This window comes from Falco peregrinus, chromosome 4 (assembly GCF_023634155.1).
Source record: "Falco peregrinus isolate bFalPer1 chromosome 4, bFalPer1.pri, whole genome shotgun sequence".
NCBI classification, from domain to species: Eukaryota; Metazoa; Chordata; class Aves; order Falconiformes; family Falconidae; genus Falco; species Falco peregrinus.
In genome coordinates this window covers 49,725,681-49,748,824 of record NC_073724.1, presented here as the reverse complement: position 1 = coordinate 49,748,824, position 23,144 = coordinate 49,725,681, and the positions used below count along the sequence as shown (strand labels likewise).

The window sequence follows — 23,144 nt, the reverse complement described above, 5'->3', positions numbered from 1 at the left end:
CAAGAGAATAGATATGATTAATTTCTGCTGACTGCATCTTTATAATAATCTCATTTAAACAGCTTTTTAAAGCATACTAAAAATAACTTGGTATCTCTCTCTCTCTCTCTCTCCAAGAAGTTAAATGCAAAGCTTCCCTTTTCTAAGGCAGGAACTCCAACCAAAATGTCTGTAGTAGCAAGAAAACCTTCTAAATACTGGTTTTTTCCACTTACCATTTATAAAGCCATGAACATTTCTTCTTTTGTATTTTTCTATTTACACAGGTATAAAAGGATATGAGTACTCAATGCCAATGTTCAGATCCCTGAATTTAAAGCACAGCTTCTATTCCTCGATCATCCATTTTACGTACAAAACATCTTGAGAGAAGTTACTTCATTTTTCAGTTCCTAATAGGTGTTTTAAGTCTCTGAGGACTCAACTACAAAAAAAGCACCTTCTGCAGTTACTGCTCTCTGCAACTAATTAATAAGGATCTCTCTTTTTCAAATCCCTTAGCTGTACACAAGATCAAAGCAAATCTAAGCCTGAGATGCAACCTCACGGAAATTCTTCTGGAGTTGTATAAATACGACCAGGTGCTTTACCGTATTAATGACTATTTCTTCAAAGTGAACACAACTGTACAGACTGATGTTGTGTAGGGATTTAGGAGCTGTTTGCTGAACCTGCAGATCAAAGAGGAGTTAGCCAACGTAACATCCTCCATTTCTGTAAGTGTACTGTTCTCCTAACATCCTGAAATTTAATTTTAAAAGGGAATCTTGTTAACCATTCTCGCAGAAAGTTCTGTTGTGTTTCCTTTTCTTTTATACAGTTTTCATTCTAATATATGCATGAAAGACAGAACACTTAGACTTTCAACTCCACACGCACCAGCTGTAACAGAAAATTTTCCTTCACCAGTATCCAGGAAGAACACTGACCTTCCCTTCAGTGCAGCTCCTACTCCAATTAACCATGCAAGTCAATACCAGATGCTGTAATACATGGCACTGCACAAAGAAACCACTAGGATTCAAGTCATGAAACTTTATCAAGCTCTTGGAGGATTTTGGTCTCATAAAAGAGCTTACAAATCACCTATCAGAAGAGGTCAGGATAGAAGATACACATTCTTATTTATGTTGTAAATCTCTATATATCCAACATGTTTTGAACCGTGGTCTTAGAAATGTAAAAATTAGATTCTAGACTGATATATAGCAAACGCAAATTTGGCAACAGGTTCTTGACCATCTTTTGTGGATGCCCTAGATGTACTTCACAAGCCCTCATGGGTCAAAAATCGTTGCACTGTGAAAGAAATACATGAAAGTACAGGCTCAGAGGAGACCATCTAAGTCAGAACAAGAGAGAACTAGAAATTCAAAACCAACTTTTTGAATCAGGCAACTCCTGACCTAAGTGAGAAACTTCCCATATGTTATCAAAACACACATAAAAACATCACATTAATTTTACCATGCTTCAACAACCACAAAGTTATAACCAGCAATTTATTTCTCAATGTGAAAATCCAAGCAGCTGCCAGTACTGAAATTTAAAGATTTAGTTATATTTCTTGCAGGCCTGAACTTCTGCCTCCATCTGTGTGATGAAACTATACAGCAAGACCGCCTGACCTACAGAAGGTGGGTTTTGGGGGTATTTTTTTTTTCTCACTTTGAGGGTCCTGGTGAGCAAGAGGCTGACCACAAGCCAGGTATGTCCTCATGGCAAAGGCAGCCAACAGCCAGCAAAGCTGCGTTAAGCAGAGCACTGCCAGCAGGGCAAGGGAGGCGATCTGTCACCTCTACTCAGCATGGGTGAGACACACCTGAAATACTGGGTCCAGCGGCAGGCTCCTCAGTACAAAAGGGACAACAGGAGAGGCCAGCGGTGGGCCTCGAAGATGATTAAGGGATTGGAGCATCTCTCCTGTGAGGAAAGGCTGAGAGAGCTGGGACTATACAGCCTGGAGAAGGCTCAGGGGGATCACATACATCCACATGCCTAAGTGACTGATGTGGGCAGTACAGGCAATGGAGCCAACTTTGCTGCGCGGTGCCCAGTGACCAGACAAGGGACAACGGGCACAAACAGGAAATCCTCAGAAAAAACTTCACTATTGTGAGGGTGGTCAAACAGAGAGACTGTGGAGTGTCTGTCCTCGAAGATATTCAAGATCCAACCAGACACATCCCTGAGCAACCTGCTGCAGGTCACCCTGCCCTGGAGAGTCCCCTGACCTCAGCCACCCGTCAGTCCAGGAAGTTCTGTTCTAAGGACTGTGGCCTTGTGCTGATTTTGTGGAGGAGGGCCATTTCCAAATGAAACACTTTTCTGGGAACACAAACTAAAATAGACACTTGGTTAATTATTAGACTCCTAATACACGATGCAGTCCTGCTACTACATCAGAGCCGGCTAAAAGACTGAACCCTCAACACACCCCACCACACGGACAGCATAAAGCTGCACCCCTCTAGTACAACATGTGCATTTCCATAGCTCTCCACAGGCACAAGAGGTTTCTGGGGCATCAACAGGGGATAGAACTGGTAAAACCTTAGGAAAATTTGTACCGATGAATGTCCCCATCCACTAAGCACTTAAACAATTGTCCCTAAAAAGGGAGATTTAATCTTTTGCTTTCCAGTCAGGTAGGTCTCCACAATAAATATGCCCACGCTATCTATTTAACTATAGCACAAGAAGAATTTTACAGAATTTTACTTCAGTAGGTTAAAGTGTTTTACTGCTATAAGGTTAAGGGGAAGGAAATCTTCCTCACAGAGAAGAAATTTGTCATAGAAAAGCAAGCCCTAAAAACTTGATTTCAGCATTTAAAAACTCACTAATACATAACAATAAGAAGCCAGCCAATCTAAAAATACATCTTTCTTTAATGTAACCCTCATGGGGAAAGTACCTAAAATGGTCCACCTGTAAATGCTGGATTAGCGGAGCGTTATGAACCGTGACAAGGGATTTAGAAAACACCATCACACACCACCACTGCTTCCCCCCCATGACGCACAAAAGCATAAAATGCTTAGGGAAGGAGCCACTAACAAAGGGGGGTGTGGGTGGAGAGGGAGGGAAGGAAAGGAGGAGTTCATTATTTTATAAGCTATGCTTGCTCCCTCCCCTACTTAAAATAAATAAATAAATAAATAAAAGAGTTGCTAGTTGCTGATGTCATCAAAGTGCTAACATTAATCACTCACAGCATCACTGGTACAGGCACAAGAGCATATAACAGAGATGTTCAGGCAGTACACTGTCCAAGGAGAGGCAAGCAAGAGAGGGGGGAAAAGACATTTTTCTCCTGTATGTTCTTTGAAAAGCAAGGCAACAGCATCTTTAGACAAGATGTGCTCTTGCATGAATTTAAGTGGAAGAGACAAAGAAACCATGCTACCAGCAGCACCGCAGAAAAAAAACTGAAAGCACGAAGCAATGAGCATTCAGTCCAGGGAATCCGAGGGGAAGAAAAAGCTAACTGGCAAGCAGAGATCAGGCAGGAAATAACTCATGTGAAAAGGGATACAGAGAACTTAGTGTTTATATCATTTCCACAGCAGCAACACCGTATGAAAATTCTATTCTGAAATTTCCATCAGGAAGTGACGGTAAGTACTGACATTTTAATCCATAAAACATCAGACGGGTTTTCCAACATTTACATGTCAGTAGTTATGTGTCTTCCAGTAACTGGCGTTTTGTAATAACATAAATGTATTATTGGTGTTTAATTAAAATCCAAACATTCTACATACAAAATCCCGTGAGGATGAAACTATTGTCTCTAGACTGTGTTAGGAAGAGTTCTATAGAAAATAAATTATAATTTTAAGTAATTGGGATCTATCAGCTAAAGAGAAGACAACTGAGCAAGTAAAAGCTCTCATCTTACTAATGCGCCCGATTTTAGTATTGGTAGAAGCTGGGTAGATGCCAAAATGTGTCTGCCTAACAAGTTTATTTGAAAGCAAACTCAGATCCTTTATATTGTTGCTGTATCAGAAAGGGTTCACTTATCACATGATTAGAAGCGCAGCGTCTACCCAGATCGGTCATACCTAAGGTTTTACATTATAATGAAAATAAATGTACATCTTTTTCTTCCCACTTCCCAAAAAGTTTAATCCAAAAGCCATGAGCAGCAATTTTCGTACATAAACAGTCATAGAATTCTTACTATTAATGTAATATAACTACCAAAATCTCACTAAAATAATTCATATTTTGCCAGGTCCCTATATTGTATAAAATAAAAGTATTACAGAATAATTTCAGAATGTTATGAACAAATCTTACAAGCTTTCTTCAACAGGAGAATTTTCAATAGCTAATTTAGTCAGTGACTTTGCATTTTAAATATGATCATAAAAAAAATAAATTGATTTTTACAATGAAGTCATAAATAATTAAATACAGTGTTACCATCACGGGCATTTATCTTCATTTAAAACGTAAGAGACTTTCACAGTGGAAAAAACTTTCACGACTACCACTAGAAACTGACTATTAACTAATATGATCAGATTAAATTGCTGAGGTAGGCCCTTTTTCAAAAGTTACCCTACAACAGGAAAAAAAAACCCAACATGCCAAACAAATGAAAACACCCAATGGCTGTTATTATAATATATTCTCTAATAGCCGTGTTTAGAAAATTGCAGAAAAGAGATGTTTTCCTTTCACTGTTTACTGTGGTAACACAATGAATCTCAAAATATTGGAAGTTTTTTTAATTTTGATTTTATTGTGAGGAGTATAAGTTCAGTGCAGCCAGCCTATGGAATTACATTCAACCACTTAAGAACAGAAAAGAGTATTAGTAATTTTTTTAAAACCCATTATTTACCCAAAAGGTATGCTATAGTGAAAGTTGTATTTCACTAGCTAAGCTTAGCTTGAGAAAGCTTTTCCAAGAGGCTGACTAGCATCAAGACTAAATATTGTGATACTGATGCCACTGACGTACAGTCATCACAGCCACTACAGTGGCTACAGATGTGCTAACTCACCAGCAAAAAGTGGAGAATATTGGCAAATAAGAAACTAATGTAGAATTATACTGGAGACAAAATAGTATCTGGTGATGCTTCCACATACTGTTTTGTTTTTCAATTGATTGTGACTGGCAAAAATGAAGCCTTGCGGATGGTAGAGGAATTCATCCCTCATTATCCACTCCTGCCACTCCTCTCTTGCCACTTAATGTAAGAAAATTCATTACTCAAAAAAGCAAGATTTGAGATTATATAAACCACCAAGTAAATAAAATGCAAGATACTCCAACTAGAGCAAAAAACAACTGCTGCATTTCTTTTTCAGACATTGAAAAACAAAAAAACTGTGAGAGGATGTAGTACCCCAGTTGCAAATTCTGCAAAACATACTGTCTCTCATGGAGACAAGATACAACTGATCACCTGTACAGGCAGCAGCTCTGGCTAAATTTCTATAAGCATATGTTTATTCTTTCACTTGAGAAAGAAATACATAGGTTAAAATACCTCTCTCAAACTTCATGAACTCCCCACTCCCACTTTTACACAGCAGTACCAATGATAAGAGCATAGTTTCCTAATAAACTCCTTTCCTAAATTACAGAGCACTACGATTAAGATCCTCACGACATCCCCAGTGCTGCAGCTTCTCAAGTCACCTCCCTGGGAAATAAACATCTTCCCTTTCCACAGCAAGGTCAGCACCAGGCAAGAAAAAAGCCCACCCCAGCAACATCCCAATGGGAATAACCGTCCAAAACATCACAGGAAACACAGCGATGGTGATTTGGCCAAAAATGGCCGGTTGTGTCGACAGCTTTTATAGCATCATGTACCACCCTAACTGGAACAGCATGCTATCCAGTTACTCAAGAAAGAGCTTTCAGAAGGAAGAGAGGGTGCCCACCAGTCTCTCCTCCTATGTTGTTGAAAACCTAACTCCACTAACAACATACATTGTGTGTGTGACCTGCCAGTCCGCAAACCCCTCCAGTGACCAATGCAGAGTTTTTAACACGCTGGAACAAGACCCGGCATCTGCGAGCAACACCAAGAAAGAGCTGGCACTGGGCATCTGGCTCACCAGCAGCATCCTGCTCCTCATCATCGCTGCAATCCTCCTCTATGGCTGCCTGCACCTCCTGTGCCGCAGGAGACAGGAGTGCTTGCAAGGGCGAAACAGGACCTCCAAACAAGACCACAGGAAGGTGTGGACCAGAAGTGCAGCATATGACCCAGAGGAGCTCAGCCGGCAGAGCCAACTGATGCAGGACATTGAGGAAAAGCATCCAGGTGGCATCCAGCTGGCCACAATCATAGGGAATCCCTCAGCGTGCAAGGAGCCCATCACAGCAGCTTCCAAAAGCTGGGAACAAGTGCCAGCGACAGGACAGTGCTCTGCTACAAATTAAGAGACCTTTTGTCAGGGAGATTTTAACTACATACAACATTCCAACTGCTTCAAATGCATCACGTGCACAGCTGGCACTCACAACGGGGAGCTCCAACCGCTCACTGCACTCCTGGCTGCCCCTCTGGTGTCACGTCCCTTTCCAACAGCCTATACGCAGCCAGAGGTACTCGGAGGCAAAGGTTCAGATTCCCAAGAAATGAGCACTCCATTACTCAAAAATGAAGCATGGAGCAGACAACTGGTTTACATGTCAAGGTGATTTTTTGGTTGCTTTTCTTTAGCCTGAAACAGCAAACAAATATAAAAAAGAATCACAAGTGACCAAGAAACTTTTTTTTTTTTTTTTAACTAGCATAAATAAAACTGAGTAGAAGTTTTCAGACCACAACCCAGGCTGCTGTGCCACAGGCAAGTGGAACATACACCCCGAGTGCAGTGGTTTGCCAGCGTGACTTTTACCCCCACAATCCCAACTGCTTCTCAGACTACACACGGCAAACTACCACACTCAGACCACACACTTTGCCGACCACGGTGCTCTCCCATAGCTCCCATCTGAATGAGGTCAGTCTCAGCATGTAAGCTAAACTCACCAGGATTTTAAGAGTATCTTCCTCTATCTTTGAAATTTTGCCTGTCTAAAACATAAGCAAGATAGTGACTCTGTAAGGACACTTCCAACGAAACTAAGTAAATACCCTCGGCTACCGTATTTCGCACACTTCTGCGCCCACCACCAGCCACCTTCTGCGCCACTCCCTGAAGAAGAAATGGAGTTCAGAGCAACAACTCCTGGCTCTTCCTTTTCTCTTTCCATTTCAATTCTAATGATAAAACACATTCACCAGCTGCAAATTTCTATACAGCCACATAGTACATTTTGTGTAATGAAGGGGCAAGGAAGTAAAACATGCCAAAACATGTTTTATTTTTGTAACAAGAAAATCTGCCGATCATCACGCTCTGCCTCGAGCTTCATGGGGCAAAGTGCCAAGAAGGACCCACTGGACAGAAATCTGTTCACCCTCACAACATGGCAAGTCTTGCCTGGCTTACGTGTAGAAGTCACCCTGTTTTAAATCTCTTAAGTGCATTTGCATTCCATAAAAACATATTAAATCTTAGTATTGCTGTATAGTAAGGTATGTCTAAAAAACAAAAATACACTGTGACTGCAGGCATTTTAAACTGGCATTGATATGAACATATGTGTAAAGTCAGCTCTTGTTGACACTGCCTGGTTGTACCAGTAAAGGCTGGAGAACTGCTAGCTGGGCAGCTGCCATCCCTTCCCACCGTGCCCTGGAAGCCAAGGGGTTGTAAAATTTTGGCGAGAGAATGCCTGCTGAACATTTCACAGCAGGCAGCGAGTCTTTTCAGCTACTGTATTTTGACAACATTTCCCACAACTTGTGAAAGATACCGACTCTCGTGCTGCTAGGAAGACACCAGCTGGCTAAGGTCGATGCATCTTCTTTACTTCTTTTCTACTAGGATAGGTAGGATAGACAGGAACGCGCACTGAATGGAGGCGAGTATTACTTTTAGAAAACACTTCAAAAGGTGTCTTTATTGTGGTGTTAGCAATAATGTGTTCTCCACCTCCTACATAGCATTTCTTCCAGCTGACATGTTTTTCTTTGTCTTACACATCAGTCTTAAATAAACTGTGATGATGACAAGTTTACTGCTGTTTTAAATGAAGGCATTTCATGAAACAGACACAGAAAAACTATCTTCAGAGCATGAAGCCAACACTACAGGTGCATTACCAAAAAGAGGCAGCTGGGTAGCAGGGACAGAAAAAAATGCTTTAAAATGATCTTGTAATCAAATTAACAGTAACACTTCTCTCACTAGGATTTCATCAAAGAGAAAAAAAATATTTTAAAGGGATGGAGCCAAAAGACATATATTCTCATCTCTGCCTGTGTCTGGGGCCCTTGAAAACCTTTTTATTTCTCGGCATCTCTGTTTCTTTATTTGGGTTTTAAGGGAGTCCAACACATGTTTTTATATGTTATACACACATGTATATACTATACCAAGAACAAGGAGCAGTTCAGTCTTGAAGCAGTGTTGAGGCAATTCACCTACTGAATTGTGTTATTTATACACAAACACATATATACAAAAAGACATATGTATATATCAGATTGAGAAGGCAAGGAGCTACTATGGAAGTGCTCCCAGAATGGGATTTCTCTCACCTAAATATGAAATCGTTTCACCCAAGGAGTTTACCGTGTACTACTTAGACAAACATTCATAACACCCCACGAGCAACAGACCATCTCAACTGTTGCAAATGAGCAACGCATAAGGAATGCCATCTGACTTCTGCACTAGCATTGAAGAACTCGTGTCCCCACACACTCACAGAGCTACACAACTCTTCAACTCTTGGTCAGAAAGTTTTATTACACATTTGTTCAGGTTGATTCTGGCAATTCTGTGTTTTAGTAGTTCACTGTCCAGTTTTAACAGTGATCTAGTAAGTGGCAAGCGTTCTAAGAGATTACTAAACTGGTAACAAGATGCAACACAGTGCAAATTGGTTTCAATTTGGGCACCAGCAATAGATAAAAAACATTATATTCATACAGAGAAGTATTTTCCAAAAGGGGTCCTTTTTCACAAAACAAATGAGTTAGCATCTAAAACACGTGGAAGACATACAAGAATTAAAATCTCTGGAAAATGTTGTATAAGCCAGAAAGGAAGCTCTTAAAATTCTGTTCTACACAACCTCTATAAAACCAGGTATTTCATCAACATGTAAATTTAGTATCAAATCCCCAGAAAAGACTCTTTAGTATATAGTATACTATATACTAAATACACTATAAAGTATTTTATGCATCCAGCCCATGTTGCCAAATGTCAATCTGCTAACGTTCATTTTATTAAGCTCACACACTTCACCTGAGTAAGGGGATCTCAACGACCACGCTCAATGAGTTTTTAAAATACTGCAGCTCACTTAAAAGGCTGCTGAACTTTTGCAGGTTGGCTTCTTCCCACCTGACAGCTTTGCTCCCATGTCAGACAGGAGAACTAAGTTGTATCTGTGGGCTTCTGTTTTGTTAATTGGATGAAGATACCACTCAGAAAACTTTAGACGCAACAAAGAATGTGGACACACCTGTATATGCTAAGCATCCATACATAAATATAGGTCAAATGCTTTGATCCATTTAGAAATATGTGAACACTCTGAGATCAAAACTAAACTTTTCTTTAATTACTCTTAAGCAAGCACATTGCTTGTGCAAAGCTTCTGCACATGAAGTATTTCACCACTACAGTCCAATACATGTATGTATGAGTGTACAAATGCACAAGAAACCACAATGCTCTTGTCTTGACCTAAATAAACACCACGCATTGCTAAAAAAAAAAAACAAAAAAAAAAAAACCCAAAAACAAATCACAAAGAACCCAACCTCCCAAACCCCACCAAAAAGCTCAAAACTAACCACCACCACCAAAGTCCAATAAGCAAAATAAAAAGTCATATCCTTTGGCTATATGATCAATGTGAAGTGCTCACCTGAATATCTTCAGTTGTTCAAGAACTCAAAAAAGACAATGAAATAAAAAATACATAGCTACTCCATACTTCACTATTATCCAGGAGGCAATTCAACGATACAACCATTAAAGGACCCAAACAGGGATACGCTCTGTGACAAGCCTAGCTATATAGTACACAGAATAACAGAATGCAATTATATCACATGATAGAATGTGTAGCCTCTATCATAAAAGAATTCCTATCTGTTTGTTACTTGCTATGTACAGTAGAAATATCCCGCTGAAATTCTATTCAAATATCCTCAATTCCAAAATACATTAGATTCAATAATAAAACCATACTCCTTTAAAAATTTAAAACTAGTCATATTTGCTAATATCTGCATATCTGGTTATGATATCTAGTTATGAAACTTGCTCCAGAAATGCATCTAAGAATCCTCTTGATTGCTCCTGCTCCTATAGAAAAATAATCAGATTTCTGAAAATGTATAGCGCTCAGAGTAAAGATTACTAAACTCATTTTAATAATGTAACCTGACTGATAAAAAAAAAAAGGGTTCCCCAGTTAATCCACTGTCACCCACCCCACTGTATCATCATTTAGATAAATTAAGTTAGCAATCTCTACTAAATTTGGGGGAGGGGTTGCTCTTTAGACCGCATCTGGCGAATTCCTAAAATAGTAAGGAGCACAATAACTCTAATGTAAGAAAATCCCACTTTCCTATAATTTACTTTTCCTGTTGGAAGTACAATTATATAAAAATATTCATAGTACCAGACAATCAGCTGTTACATTCCACATTAAAGACACATGAACCTTTTTCCACCTTCTTTACATTTCAAAAGCATGAAAGTTTTACAAATGCAGCAGATATATTAGGACTGAAATTTGTAACTCCTGAGCTATCTCTTCAGTTCTCAAAACCTAGCTGGCTGGGCAAACCACTACACAAAGATTGCACCGTATAACTAGGATATGATGTGCAGAAAATAATAGTAAGAGAAGGACTAATTATGCTCATGTTTAAGGAGGAGCTAGATAATGAAAGTAGCTAGACATGAAAATGACACAGCGCACTTGTATAATCTACAAGGATAATTGAGTACATAACTGCAAAAGTTTTTTTTAGCCAACAACCTATAATTTGGTCCTTGTATTTTTATTGATCTTTTCCATACTTTCATTTTGCCTCCCTGATACGCAAAAAGACAACGCAAAATTAAGAGTGACATCCTGTTAAATATTCTCAACCGATTTGCTGAAGATAGCACTGCTGGTTTTTACTGCTGTTGGAAGCAGATCAGTATTTTTCACTGGATATTAAAGATGCAGATATATGTTCATGTGCTATGCCTTTAACTGTCATTAAGACTCAGGTCGTAATTCTGAAGTGTAATTAAATAAATGTGCAGGGATCAGGGAGAATAAATCTATCCCTCCAACATACGATACTGCACACATGAGCACAGCATCTCATCCTCTAAATACAGGCCAACATTCCTCACTTGGGTAGCTCCATGAAAGCCCATGACTATCGTCTTGCACCAAGCACTGTCTCAACTTGTCACCCACGTAAGCTCTTTTCCAACCTCAGCATTGGGCATTGCCTTAAGGCATAGAGTACACTACTGCGTACCATGTACAGCTCTACTGAAAACTTGCATAAACCTTCTAGACACTCGTAATCTGCAACATAAGAAAGACGACGCTAAGACAAGAGTTGAGATGGCCAGAGGGCCAAGTTCATCACAACTTTAAGGTCCTTGGGTTGAAAATGCTAAAGAAATGTTACACTTTAAAAAAAATTAAGCAGTTTCGTATCTGATAGTTTAGGATGGTCAGAATTCATATTCCTTTTAAGGCAAACAACATCTGAAGCAGTTTTTCCTATCTGTTCCCTTTTCTCCTGCTGTCACAGTCTTTATTGCTGTAACAAGGGAGCAGCTGCACCCAAGATGGGCTCTTGTTCTCACTTCACCAGATGACTAATTAATTTTTTCTTTGAGTCTGCTCTGCCACTATAAGCAACTGCGCAATGCAGGTGGTTGAGAGAAGGACTTATTTTTAGCTGTGTCAGATAAGACTAACCATCCAACTAATCACTTGCACTTTGGCTGAAACATATGGCAAGCTTCACAGCAAAGTCTGAAAAATAGGTGTAAGTTGAAATTAAAATACTCACAAAATGCATTTGAGTCCATTTTTAATAACTTTCATATTCCATAATTCCTATAATTAAAAAAGATACCTTTAAACATTAGCAAACCTTAAACATAAAGAGAATTAAATCCCACCTTCGATCCGTAGAGATACTGTGGCTGTGCATTAGGCTGCTTATCTCTCTGGAACTCCTGAGAAAACGGTAGCACGGTCCGAACAAATCTATAAAAAACAAATTAAAGAATTCATTAATTATACTTAGGTTAGTAAGTCTGTGCCTAATGCACCTTACCCTGTATAATACTACTTTTCTCTACACATAAAGCCAAAGCCAGACTTTCAGCCCACATTGAAACTGGGGAAGCATGTCGCCTGCATTGCCCAAAAGCCTGGACACAAATCATGAGGCAATCCTCCATCGCTTACTGGGACCCTGTTCTTCCAGTGGTGCGTAGGGTCCCAGCATTTTTCTCACCTCTACTCTAGCCCAGCCCAGCAAAAAGAGAAGCAGCCAACAAAGTAGCAATAGCCTCTCAGAGACAGTAAGGAAGTTCCTTGCGCTTCCCTTCCAAAATTAAGTTCCTGAGACCAAACTACACCTTCAAAGAAGAACGTGGCATTTCTACTTAGTGTTTCGGAGCTCTTCCCCTCAAAGAAACTCACAGCAGGAGAAATACTTTAGGTTAATACCTTTAAAAAAGGGAGGAAGGCCATATAAAAATAACAAAACTCATAGCAAAGGTAACGTTTCAAAAGTTTGATCCTACTTTAGCGTGAGCATGTACCAACACAAACCATATGTACCTTTACCTTTTGCCCGCTGTTAAGAGGATGACAAGAGAACTACAGATGGAGTACTGCCAATGATAGGATCAAACAGCCCGCTCCAAACTGAGGGCCCCAGAGTCAAAGAACAGTGCTTGGGCAGAACTTGGCAGCCATGAGTCCCCTGGTGAACAGGCAGCACCGACCCACTCCCCTGGTGTTGCCTGTTGACTGGTTAACGTGGTTAACGCACGTTTTGCAGCACTACAGTTTTAGTACAGAAGGAAATTAATCAACATCTACTATAATTCTGATTCCACTTAACTTTACTAAACCGAGCAAAATTATGGTACGTGTGTTTACATGTTGGATGGGTACTTTATTTTTTAACTCGATAAAAAGGATTTATTGGTAAATGGTGCAAAGCTGGACATACACAAGAGGAAAAACAGCTATAAGAAGTGTACATCAAATGTTTTTTGTACCAGATCAGGCTGTTCTGAGAGATATTAGAGTGAAATAAATGCTTCTAGGAAAAGGTTTGAGGAAAGGAACTTTGCAGTACATTATAGTATCGCAAGATACAATTATATTGATCTGGTTTTGTTTAAAATACGTTTGAATTTAGTCAGCAGACAAAATAAATGCTTCATCAATAAATTTTCCTAGAAAGAACATATAATTTCTGGGTTTAATACATCCATTTTCTAGCTGAAAGTAAAACCAGTGTGCTAATAAAAAATTATTTCACCAAACATGTATAAATTGCACAATGTTGCCTACAATTACTTCCACTGTGTTTACTTCTGAGTAACCTGAAACATTCTTATGAGAATCTATAACTTCAGGACAAGATTTTCCGTATTTTTTTAACCTACTAAAAAACAAGTATGCCCACATTTTCAGCCACTTGTTCAAATATATTTTTAGCTCTGTCTTTCCAAAAGTACTTGTACTTGAAGTCCAGAAAGTCCTTGCATTTAGAGCTTTTGAGGAAAAAACCAGATAATTTGTGTGTATTATTTTTGATACTCTACATATATACAATTTAAATCTTATATTTACATTTCCTCAGTTTACAAGATTCCCCCCTTCTCTCCCATTTACATAGCAACTGGAAACTTGAGATTACTTGAATCTGTTCTCTGCATAGATACTTCATTAATGAGCTTACCAGAGATGATGTAAACATTTGATAGAATTCAAAGTAATCTGCAACATATGTCAGTCCCAGAGATTACTCTATACCCCTTCTTTCTCTTCATCTCTCCAAATCCTATTCCTTTTTAAACTGACATCAATTTTCAAGCCCTAAGACAATTTCTAAAATTAAAGAAATTGAAAGAGATACCATGTCATTTGAGATAAGACTAGATTTCAGCATGTAGATGCATTGGGCCAGAGATGATCTGTTACCACTAAATTAAAACCCTCACAAGGAAGAGTGTTTCAGAATCTAAATCTGGGTGTGTCCCCTGACTTTGGAAGTTGTAAATGTAATTCTTAGTCTTTTTAAAAAGGTATTATGAATATATTTGAATTACAATGTCATTAGTGTCTAGAAGCAAACCAGTCAGCCTCTATTTGTATTGAGAAGCAATCACAGCCTCAGAAATTAAATACTGGAGAAAAACTTCTGATGCACAGTCCCCGCGTTTCACCAGCTCTGTACAAGCCCATGTAACTCTTGTGTGTTCCTCGGTGTTCCTCTACATTCTTGGGGGGGTTCTCCATCTCTAATGTTCTAGAGTAGCAGCAAAATAGTCTCAAAGCTTTCTTAGAGACTCAGAGCAAGCACCAATTTTACACTTTCTTGGGTGAAAGCTGCCAAGAGAGGAAGACAGAGGTTAAGCAAAGGAAGCAGGAGGGCCTATGGCTATGACTGAGGATACAACAGGCTAAAGAGAGTGCATAATTCTAGGTGGTATGTGACTAATCCAAATAGATCATTGAGATTAATATTAGAGATTTCTTCCCTCAAAACTAAGGGCTATACAGAAACCTTTACAGTTCAGCATGATCTGCTATTCTTCAAACTTTTTGTGTATGTTTGGGGGTGTGGGGGTGCGTGGGGTGTGTGTGTTCGTTCTTTCTCTCTGACATCCTGTTGGTTGGCTTCTTCCTGCTCCTCCTCCAAGAAACAGAAACATCTCTTTGAAGGACTGAAGCTCTTTGAATATCAATGCTAAGGCCAGGCAAATTTTTACTTTCTCTCAGATACTGCTGGATGCAGATTTTGGCACACTCCAAGATAATCAGGTCTTTTAGTTTTTAATCAGTGTTGATGATCTTACAGAGTACATCCATTTTAATCAATGCAGGTTGTAAGCAGTCGAATTACATTAAGCAGATGAAAAGCTTGCTGGCTTACCAAAGCTTTGTGACAGTGATTGCTGATGGACAACATAAGCCCCAAAGTATTTTAGGGATCAAATAATTTTATATTGGTGTTTCTGTAATACCTACCAGGATGGAGTTCATAGTAACCACTTTACAAACTAAATGATTCTATTATTCTGTGATTCTAATCACAATATCTATTTAAGACAATAAGGGGAAACCTACAAGAGACCACTTTGGTCAGTGAGCCTGCTGCCTTGCTACTGCAGGTACCAGATCAGACAATCAATCTCATTCATGAACTTTCTGAGCTTCATCTCAGAAGTAATAAGAGATCACAGTCCTCCCTCCTAGCTCGTACAGAAAGTGTTCTTCTGCACCTCCCTGTCTAATCAGTATGAACACTTATTAACTTCCAGTCTTCTCAAATTAGTTTGTTCTCTCTCCCAGATGTAAGGGTAGCCCTACACCTCCTCTCTTACGGAATGCTGTATCTAACCTGTCACTCTTGAACATGCATGTCAAGACAGAACAGGAGGCTACAAACTGAAGGGTGAGGAAACAGAGCATGAATGAGTAACAGATATCTGCCACTCCATTGCTATCACTTTTCCTTTTGGCAGAAAGACTTTTTTTGGGTTTTCTGCTGTTTTTTTAGGTGGAGGAAGGTACTTGACTACAGTCTCCCCTACTTTGCACAAGCTTATATCCCTGCACCATTTGGCTCTTTGTAGCCGAAACTAGGCAGTTTTCACTGCCAGTGCTACTTTTCAGGTTTGCTCCAGCAGTGTCCGAGAGGGCTGAAATTTTTTCTGAACAGTGACTATGCCAGTACATGTAAGACAAGAAGACACAGCTGTTCTCTTATGAAAACTAGTCTCAAAAGCAGTATGAGAGAGACAGAGAGCTCAAAAAAGGACAGGGGAGAGGCATACAGGTAGGAAGACTGAAAAATAAAAAGCTTAGTTTTTGTTCATTCTTTGAAAAATCTGTATCCTCAGATGAAACATGTCATGCTGCATTTAGAAAAATGCTATACACATGAATTTTTAGCAGAGAATACAGATTTGGATAGTCTGTTGAGAGGAGATGAAGCTACAAGTCTGGCTACTGCCTCCAGAATCTCGTGTCGTTCGTGTCAAGAAAGCACAGAAAATCCTCAATCCAACTAAATGTCTAGGCTATCTCACACTTGCTCCTCTGTTAGCCCTCAATACAAAACAACCTATCATGGGAGAAGACCCAGCTTAGAATTAGTAAAGAAAACGAGGCAAAAAAAGGAATACACAAATAGTGGAAAAGGAACAAAGGACAAAAACCTGGAAGTTGCCCTTGTGTCATCTGAACCCTATGGACAGCCCTAGTCCTCTTAACTCCATGAAGATACAGCGGAATGAAAATAACACAGATGTAAGCATAAGTGTGACAAAGATTCCTGGTGTGGAAAGTCCTTTAGCTTGGAAAAACATGTAACTGAGGGCCAATACAAGAGAGGGCTCTTAAAAAAAAAAAATCCCAAGCAGCACAGAAAACACAAGTGGGAAATGGCTGTTCATGGTTATTTTCAGTATAAGAACTGGCAGGCAACTGCTTGAGATCAAACTAAGAGAGGGGGTTTTTTTGTACAGCACAGCACTGCAGACTCTTCATTATAGCACACATGAATGCCAAAACCTCACATAGCTTTAAAAAAAGGACTGGACAAAGCAATGGGGGAAGAAAAACAACCTGTAAAGGGCCAGAAATGCACTAACTTTGCACCATTTTTTTTTTACAGAAACACCTGATCATTGCTAGATGTTGGCACATATCCTGGGAGAAAAATGACCACAAGCCTCCTCTGTTCTCATAACTGGCCTCTGCACGGCTGCTGCTGGCATCAGGACACTGGACTAGAGAGAGCCCTGACCTCACCTACAGTTCATATGTTCATGCCATTATCCAAACATTTGTTCTCTTTCTTTCATGATTGATAGCAGGTGGATTAAAAACACCCTTGGATTTCACTGCTAATGCCCATCTGCAGAGGTCCCCTCACTTATCTCCCCTATTTCTTCTCCACAAACTGTTGTGTCCAAGTCTGGACACAGCTGTGCAGCTGGCCAGCATTAATGAGACTAAATTTCAGAAAATCGGCAACTGCAATTATTAAATTGCTAAATCTTTTAATAGCAGCCTCACTGTTTAATCTCAGTACATTATCAGATATATAAAAAAAAAAATCTTAAGTCTGAAATAATTAAACATGCAATGTGTTTCAACACTTCTATGTGCATAGCCTTAGCCTTTGAACCAAACATCAGGGTTTCTAAACACTTGAACTCCCTGACAAATGTTTGAAATTATCACATTCAAGCACTCTTGGGAAAAGAGCTTCAAAAGGGTCTGGATACAATCTGACCAAAACACTAACTTTAAAAGAAGAAGCCTTACACCTAGGCTGTGGTCAAATTAATAAAAGGCAAGCCACAGGTATTACATATTTCCCAGGAGCTCTACCTCCGACTCCCCCCCACCAATAACCTCTGCTTTTCATCATGTTTATTTCTCTTTCTTCCATGCTTTAGTTGTTATTTTTCTTCCCTTGTTTACATGTAGCTTTCATGCAAGACATTACATGACCTATCAAGAGTCAAGAATTAATCTAGCAGCTCTGACAGAGCTCCTCACTGTACGCTCCTGTATTTGCACACAATAACCTATACAGTTGAATGCAGAGAAAGTTCATAAATTTAAAATTCATACTAACAGCAAGGCGGTAATAGACATAATGAATGGGCTTAGGAACTACAAAAGGGCTAGAAACTCTCTGTTCCCTCTCCCAGCACAAATATCAATGGGCACTGTGTAGCATGGCAACACACACATTAATTCTCTCCACAATGCTGTTTTTGACCAAAACCAAAGTAATTTTTGATGAAATTGGACACATGGTACCCATACTGCCTAAGATCTAGCTCCCTTTACCGTCTCTCTTAAATTAATCATCCTGAATTAATTACCCCACAACCCTGAGGATCAGCCTAACTCAATTTGTGTATACATTTTTTAAACAGACAAACAACAGTCCCACAGGATCCTGCTAGTATCCTCTGGCATTCCTGCTCGCTTTCCAAACATTGTGGTCTGCGCTACGTCAGTCCTTATAGCCAGGATGAAAACAGACTGAACTGTTACAGGAGGTATTAAATGCCTTCCACTGAGGCCGACAAGCGAAGGATCAGCATTTCATCAAGATTTTCTTTTAATATTATGCTTATATGATTCTTAATACATCACACTGAATATTCCAGTATTGACCTCCAGATTTATCAACTGCACAGTAGCTTCCTCAGGAATACATTGAACTCTCAAATGTAAACAGACAAATGTAACAGGATTTTCTTGGCTACAACTTAACCACCACAAAAGCATTTCCCTTTCTGCCCTGGCCAGAACCCTGGATCTGAGATGCAACATAATCACCACAAAAGGTATCAGACAGGGAAAGCTCTCCAAGCAGACAGTGAGTGAAAGATGAGAACAGGCTTCATCTTCCTACAGATCAATATTCAGTGTCACTTTACTGTCACTTCAGAGTACTTTAACCAAAACCTGAGTAAAGGCTATAAAAGCAACACAAATCCTAAAAATAGCGAACAAGCAAGAAGCCCAGAAATGCAAAGTGTCAAGCACTTACTCAAATTTTAGATCCTATCTTCCTCTTCCTATTTCCATTACTCAGTCTCCTTAGAGGCTGCAACTGTAGCTGCAGCGAACACGGAACTCTTCCCTTCTTGAGTAAACAATCCTTTTCTTCACATTAATGCAGAATCAGGAATATAATTTTATTTCCTTTACCTCATAGTTGAGGACCCTGTTTACCAAAGTATCTTCCTGATACACACTTTGCAATATTTTTGGACACAGTATATTTTTCAGTATATCATAGCTAAGCCATTAAAATGTCAGAATTTGGATGCTGCGGTTACATTTGGTTTCTGTTGCAGGCAAATCACAGGCTTTCATACATTTGACAATACTCAGTAAAATGATTCATGCTGCTTCATTTCAAGTAAAGCATTAGAAATGGAAAACACACTAAATGAATGGAGATGGACTTGTCAGCATTTGCTGGGAAAGAAGCTGCAGGAGAGTGGTAGAACTGTTGCAAACAAAAGGCTGCCAGGCTAACCTGTTAGTGGATCCATTGTAGCAGTAGTTTGGAAGGAAATCATAATTGAGTTCCCAAAAGACATGAAGAGTTATTCTTCCGTAAGGGGCTGACACATTGTGATTGGCTTCTCTGAACATGGCATCAAAGCTGTCCAAGGTCATATATCTACTCAGAAGCTTGTGAGTCATCTTGTTTATCTCTATCAAGCCATCCAGCTCCTACAAAAAACAAGAGGAAAGAAAGGAAGTAGTGCATTTAATAAAGTGGATAAACTCAACAAGTATATAAATAACCTTGAGCAAATAGAAAACTAGAAAGAAGTCAAAATGAACAACTGAGCCTCCCCCAGTCTCTAATGATGAGCTGGAAAGAAGTGTCTTGGGATTGTTTTGTAACTATCTCCCACCAAAAACCTCTGAGACTTTAAAGGTATTCATTAAAATTGGTCCATACTGCAGATGGGTCTCAAACACAGATCTGTGCTAACTCCGCTTCCACTGAGCAAAAGTTAAAGCCACAACATTATTTAAAAGGGGTCATACAGGACAAGAAGCATCTTCTGCATTTCCTTCTTTGCAAGCTATCACAAAATAATTTCTGCTCAGTAGGGCAACTGGTGAACTAACTTCTGTAGCAGTACTGGTAGCGATAACATCACATTTGCCATAAATCCCTCTCATGCTTTACTCCAGTGAAGAATCTACTAAGATGCAATGAAAGACCAGACCAGACATTTACAAATGTGACTACACGTGCTGCAGCCTACACTGAGCACTGCTTCCTGGTATGGTTTCTGGCACTTTCTTTAAAATAAAAAAATAAAAAAAAATATTAAAAAAAGAATCCATCTCTGATATCAGACACTGAAAACACCAAACACAAAGAACACAACCTCCCACTGAATAAAAAAGCCCAAGCCACTGCTTTTAAAGATTGCTGTGCAATGACCTAGTGAAGGAATGTCCAGTGGCTTTGTTTAGCTGTGCATCAAACTCCTTGACATCTTCCCGTACCATGCTGTCAGACTTAAATGCTCCATGTTTTCAAAGGATTTTCAAACCTGTGAATAACAGTTAATTTAAGGAAAAACAACCACTATGCTTGTTATTACAGTATTGAGTCCAATCTGAGGGAAAAAACTAGCTCAGTCTTTTAACCACCTTCATTTAATTTAATTGTCTTGAAAAATTGCAGAAACTACTGATTAGTTAAGCTATTAGATCTGTTTCTCACTGAGGAAACCAAGCAGTTTTCAGCAGAAATCATTTTGCAGAAAATGAAAACAAGGAGGGGCGGGGGGGGTGGGGGGGGGAGGTGGGGAGGAGCACCTTAGGTCTGCCACTTTCCAACTCAAGAAAGAGTAAGAACCTGTGACCTGGTTGCAGCAGGTTTATTTCTTTTCTGGACAAGGAAAGAGCAAGATTCTCAGTCTCAACAGGATTGGGACTTGCACAGTCCCATGTATGGCAGCATATTCCAGAGTACTGTGTCAGGTCAGGCCAAAGCATGGTTTGAACAGAGATGCAGGTTAAGGCATGGGAAGAAAAAAAATCACAGCACATCAGAATTAATAAAGTACACTATATACTACAATGGCAACAGAGGATTTGCCAGTATAATCTATGATGTAGCTGGAGGTGACAGAAAGAATGTCTTTTGCAAAACTAAGCTGGTTCTGGTAGGAAGGTTGTGTCAATCTAGATGCAGTAAACCAGACAGACTTCAACCACAGCACTGTATGATTTCACACTTACAGAAAAATTAAATCAAAACATCAGAGGTTTCTCTGATTTATTTCTAGTAAGACTGCTTAAAGTATTTCCCATTATATATATTTAACTAAGGTTTAGGATAAAACAGGTTTGTCTGTTAGTCATTCAGCCTCTTCTTTCAGGAGTGACTGTACAACTGTTTGCTGAGAGAATACTTACAGGACTTCCAGCAAAGCTGGAGAAAACATTTTTTGCTTCTACCATTAAAAAACAAATACAGATTTATAACGGAGGGAAAAAAAGAAAAAAAGGGAAGACTAGACGTCTATCATTGTCAATGCAAATAAAAGAAACAAAAATTAAATTACATTAAAACAATAAAACAAAACAAAACTAGCATCTAGACCCCAACTGCAGTGTTAGCATTCTGGCAAAACTGCAACACACCACTCACCACAATCGAAGTCAAATCCTCACTTTCAAATCGACCAATTGCCAGTTCCATTGACCTGTACATGGCTGCCGAAATTCGCTGAGTGATCAGTCGGTTCAGGTCTATTGACCTACCAAGAAGCTAAAGAAAAAAATGCTATGAAGTTTTGAACTGAAAGTCAAATTACGAGACAAGCTGTACAAGGACTATGAGACTCCACAGATTAAGACTGTCACATGGTGAACTTGCGTTCCAAACACACAGAAACAAAGCAGATGGACAAAATTTATAATTTCATGAACAAATGAGGTACTACAATTTGCATCCCAATTCTCACAAAAATAAGTAAAATCACATGTTGCATTCACATCTGAGTATTTATATCAGCATTTTATGCTTCCATGACATTAAGCCAACAACATACTGAAAACTGGTAAGATATTACTAGCAAGACAACACTACCACAGCTGACATTCCTATTTGGCTTGTGTTTGGCTTAACTGCCACAGATATTTGTATGAAGTTGTTTTTTTTTTTATTTACTCCTTGTATGACAAAAAAGCTGATCTCAAATGTCAGTTATGCCACTTAAGATGACAGAACATAAAGTTTTATATACCTACACAAAGCCACACTGTTGGAAAATTGCCAAATATCTCCAACACAACACAGCATGAGTTAACTCACTTGGACATGTCTCTGTTTCAGCAGTGTCTCATAACGGTTGGACTGCAGCAGCTGAATGGTTGCTCCCTGATTCTTGCATTCTGAACGTAATCGTTTATCCAGAAGGAGGCTATTAAGAAAGGAAGAAAACACTTCAAGTATATTAGGCAGCAAATCAGAGCAGAAATGCATGAATAAAAGTTCTCACTACTGGAATAGGTACCTGCCAGCCATTGCCTTGTAGTATGCAAATATCTGGTCTGCCAGCTTGTAGACAAATTGGTCAAAACATAGGTTCACCTTAGGGAGGAGAAAAAATTGTGCATTTAGAGATACTTAAAAGTAAAAGAGGGGAGTTTATCCAAGACTTCACACTGTTCATCAAACATAACTAAGAAAGTTAATGCATCCAAATTTCCCAGTACAAGAGAAGATGACATTCACTTTTCAGCATTAATCCGAGACGTTTTGCACAGGTTTACAGGTTTCCTCACAACATATCACCCAAACAGCTACCCATCTTTTTGGTCTTTCTCCTCTGTTTATTATCTCCAGCTGTTCCGAATCTCTTGTAATAAGTCTTAGCCGCCTTTAACATAATTTTCCCATTCAGGTACAGACTATTTCTCTCTAGTAGGTAAGGTTACTTTACCTCTGCCTCAATCTCATCATAGAGGAACTGCTTCTTAAATTTAGTAAGTGCGTAATGAGCACTGTCATTATAAAGGTCCAAAGAATACAGAACATACCTGAATGAAAAAAAAAAAAAAAAAAAAAAGTTACATGTTTACAGAAATTATGATCCTTTAGGATGGTGCAGTCAAAGTGTTGTAAGCCGGTCAATATTGTAATCTACACGGGGTTCATGAAAACAGGATTATTTTTTTTCATTTGATTTTTTATATAAAGTATCACAATTTCTCCTTTGTGGAAGTCTTTTGTTAGTTC

At 39.2% G+C, this 23,144-nt stretch overlaps 2 protein-coding genes across 4 annotated transcripts in view; one reads left to right on the top strand and one right to left on the bottom strand.

Annotated features, from left to right (window-relative positions):
* Window positions 1-23,144, bottom strand: part of CYFIP1 (cytoplasmic FMR1 interacting protein 1) — a 76,534-nt gene that overhangs the window by 17,062 nt on the left and 36,328 nt on the right. For both annotated transcript variants that reach the window (XM_055801111.1, XM_005228695.4), the window contains 6 exons: window positions 22,849-22,945; window positions 22,420-22,496; window positions 22,218-22,326; window positions 21,552-21,671; window positions 19,404-19,603; window positions 12,259-12,346 (listed from right to left, as the gene is read on the bottom strand). In XM_055801111.1, coding sequence (XP_055657086.1) covers window positions 12,259-12,346; window positions 19,404-19,603; window positions 21,552-21,671; window positions 22,218-22,326; window positions 22,420-22,496; window positions 22,849-22,945 — 691 coding nt within the window. The remainder of the gene's footprint in view (window positions 1-12,258; window positions 12,347-19,403; window positions 19,604-21,551; window positions 21,672-22,217; window positions 22,327-22,419; window positions 22,497-22,848; window positions 22,946-23,144) is intronic.
* LOC114012726 (fibronectin type III domain-containing protein 9-like) lies at window positions 17-12,132 on the top strand. Of its 2 annotated transcripts, none has more exons than XM_027789590.2 (2): window positions 17-3,620; window positions 5,700-12,132. In XM_027789590.2, the coding sequence occupies exon 2, from the start codon at window positions 5,747-5,749 to the stop codon at window positions 6,416-6,418; it is 672 nt and encodes a 223-aa protein (XP_027645391.2). In that variant the 5' UTR covers window positions 17-3,620; window positions 5,700-5,746; the 3' UTR covers window positions 6,419-12,132. The 2 variants fall into 2 exon arrangements, with proteins under 2 accessions (XP_027645391.2, XP_027645334.2); XM_027789533.2 differs by having other exon boundaries at window positions 18-3,620; window positions 5,611-12,132.

Bases quoted from the DNA above. Each gene is read 5' to 3' on its own strand.
- LOC114012726 (XM_027789590.2), top strand. From the start codon at position 5,747: ATGGGAATAACCGTCCAAAACATCACAGGAAACACAGCGATGGTGATT.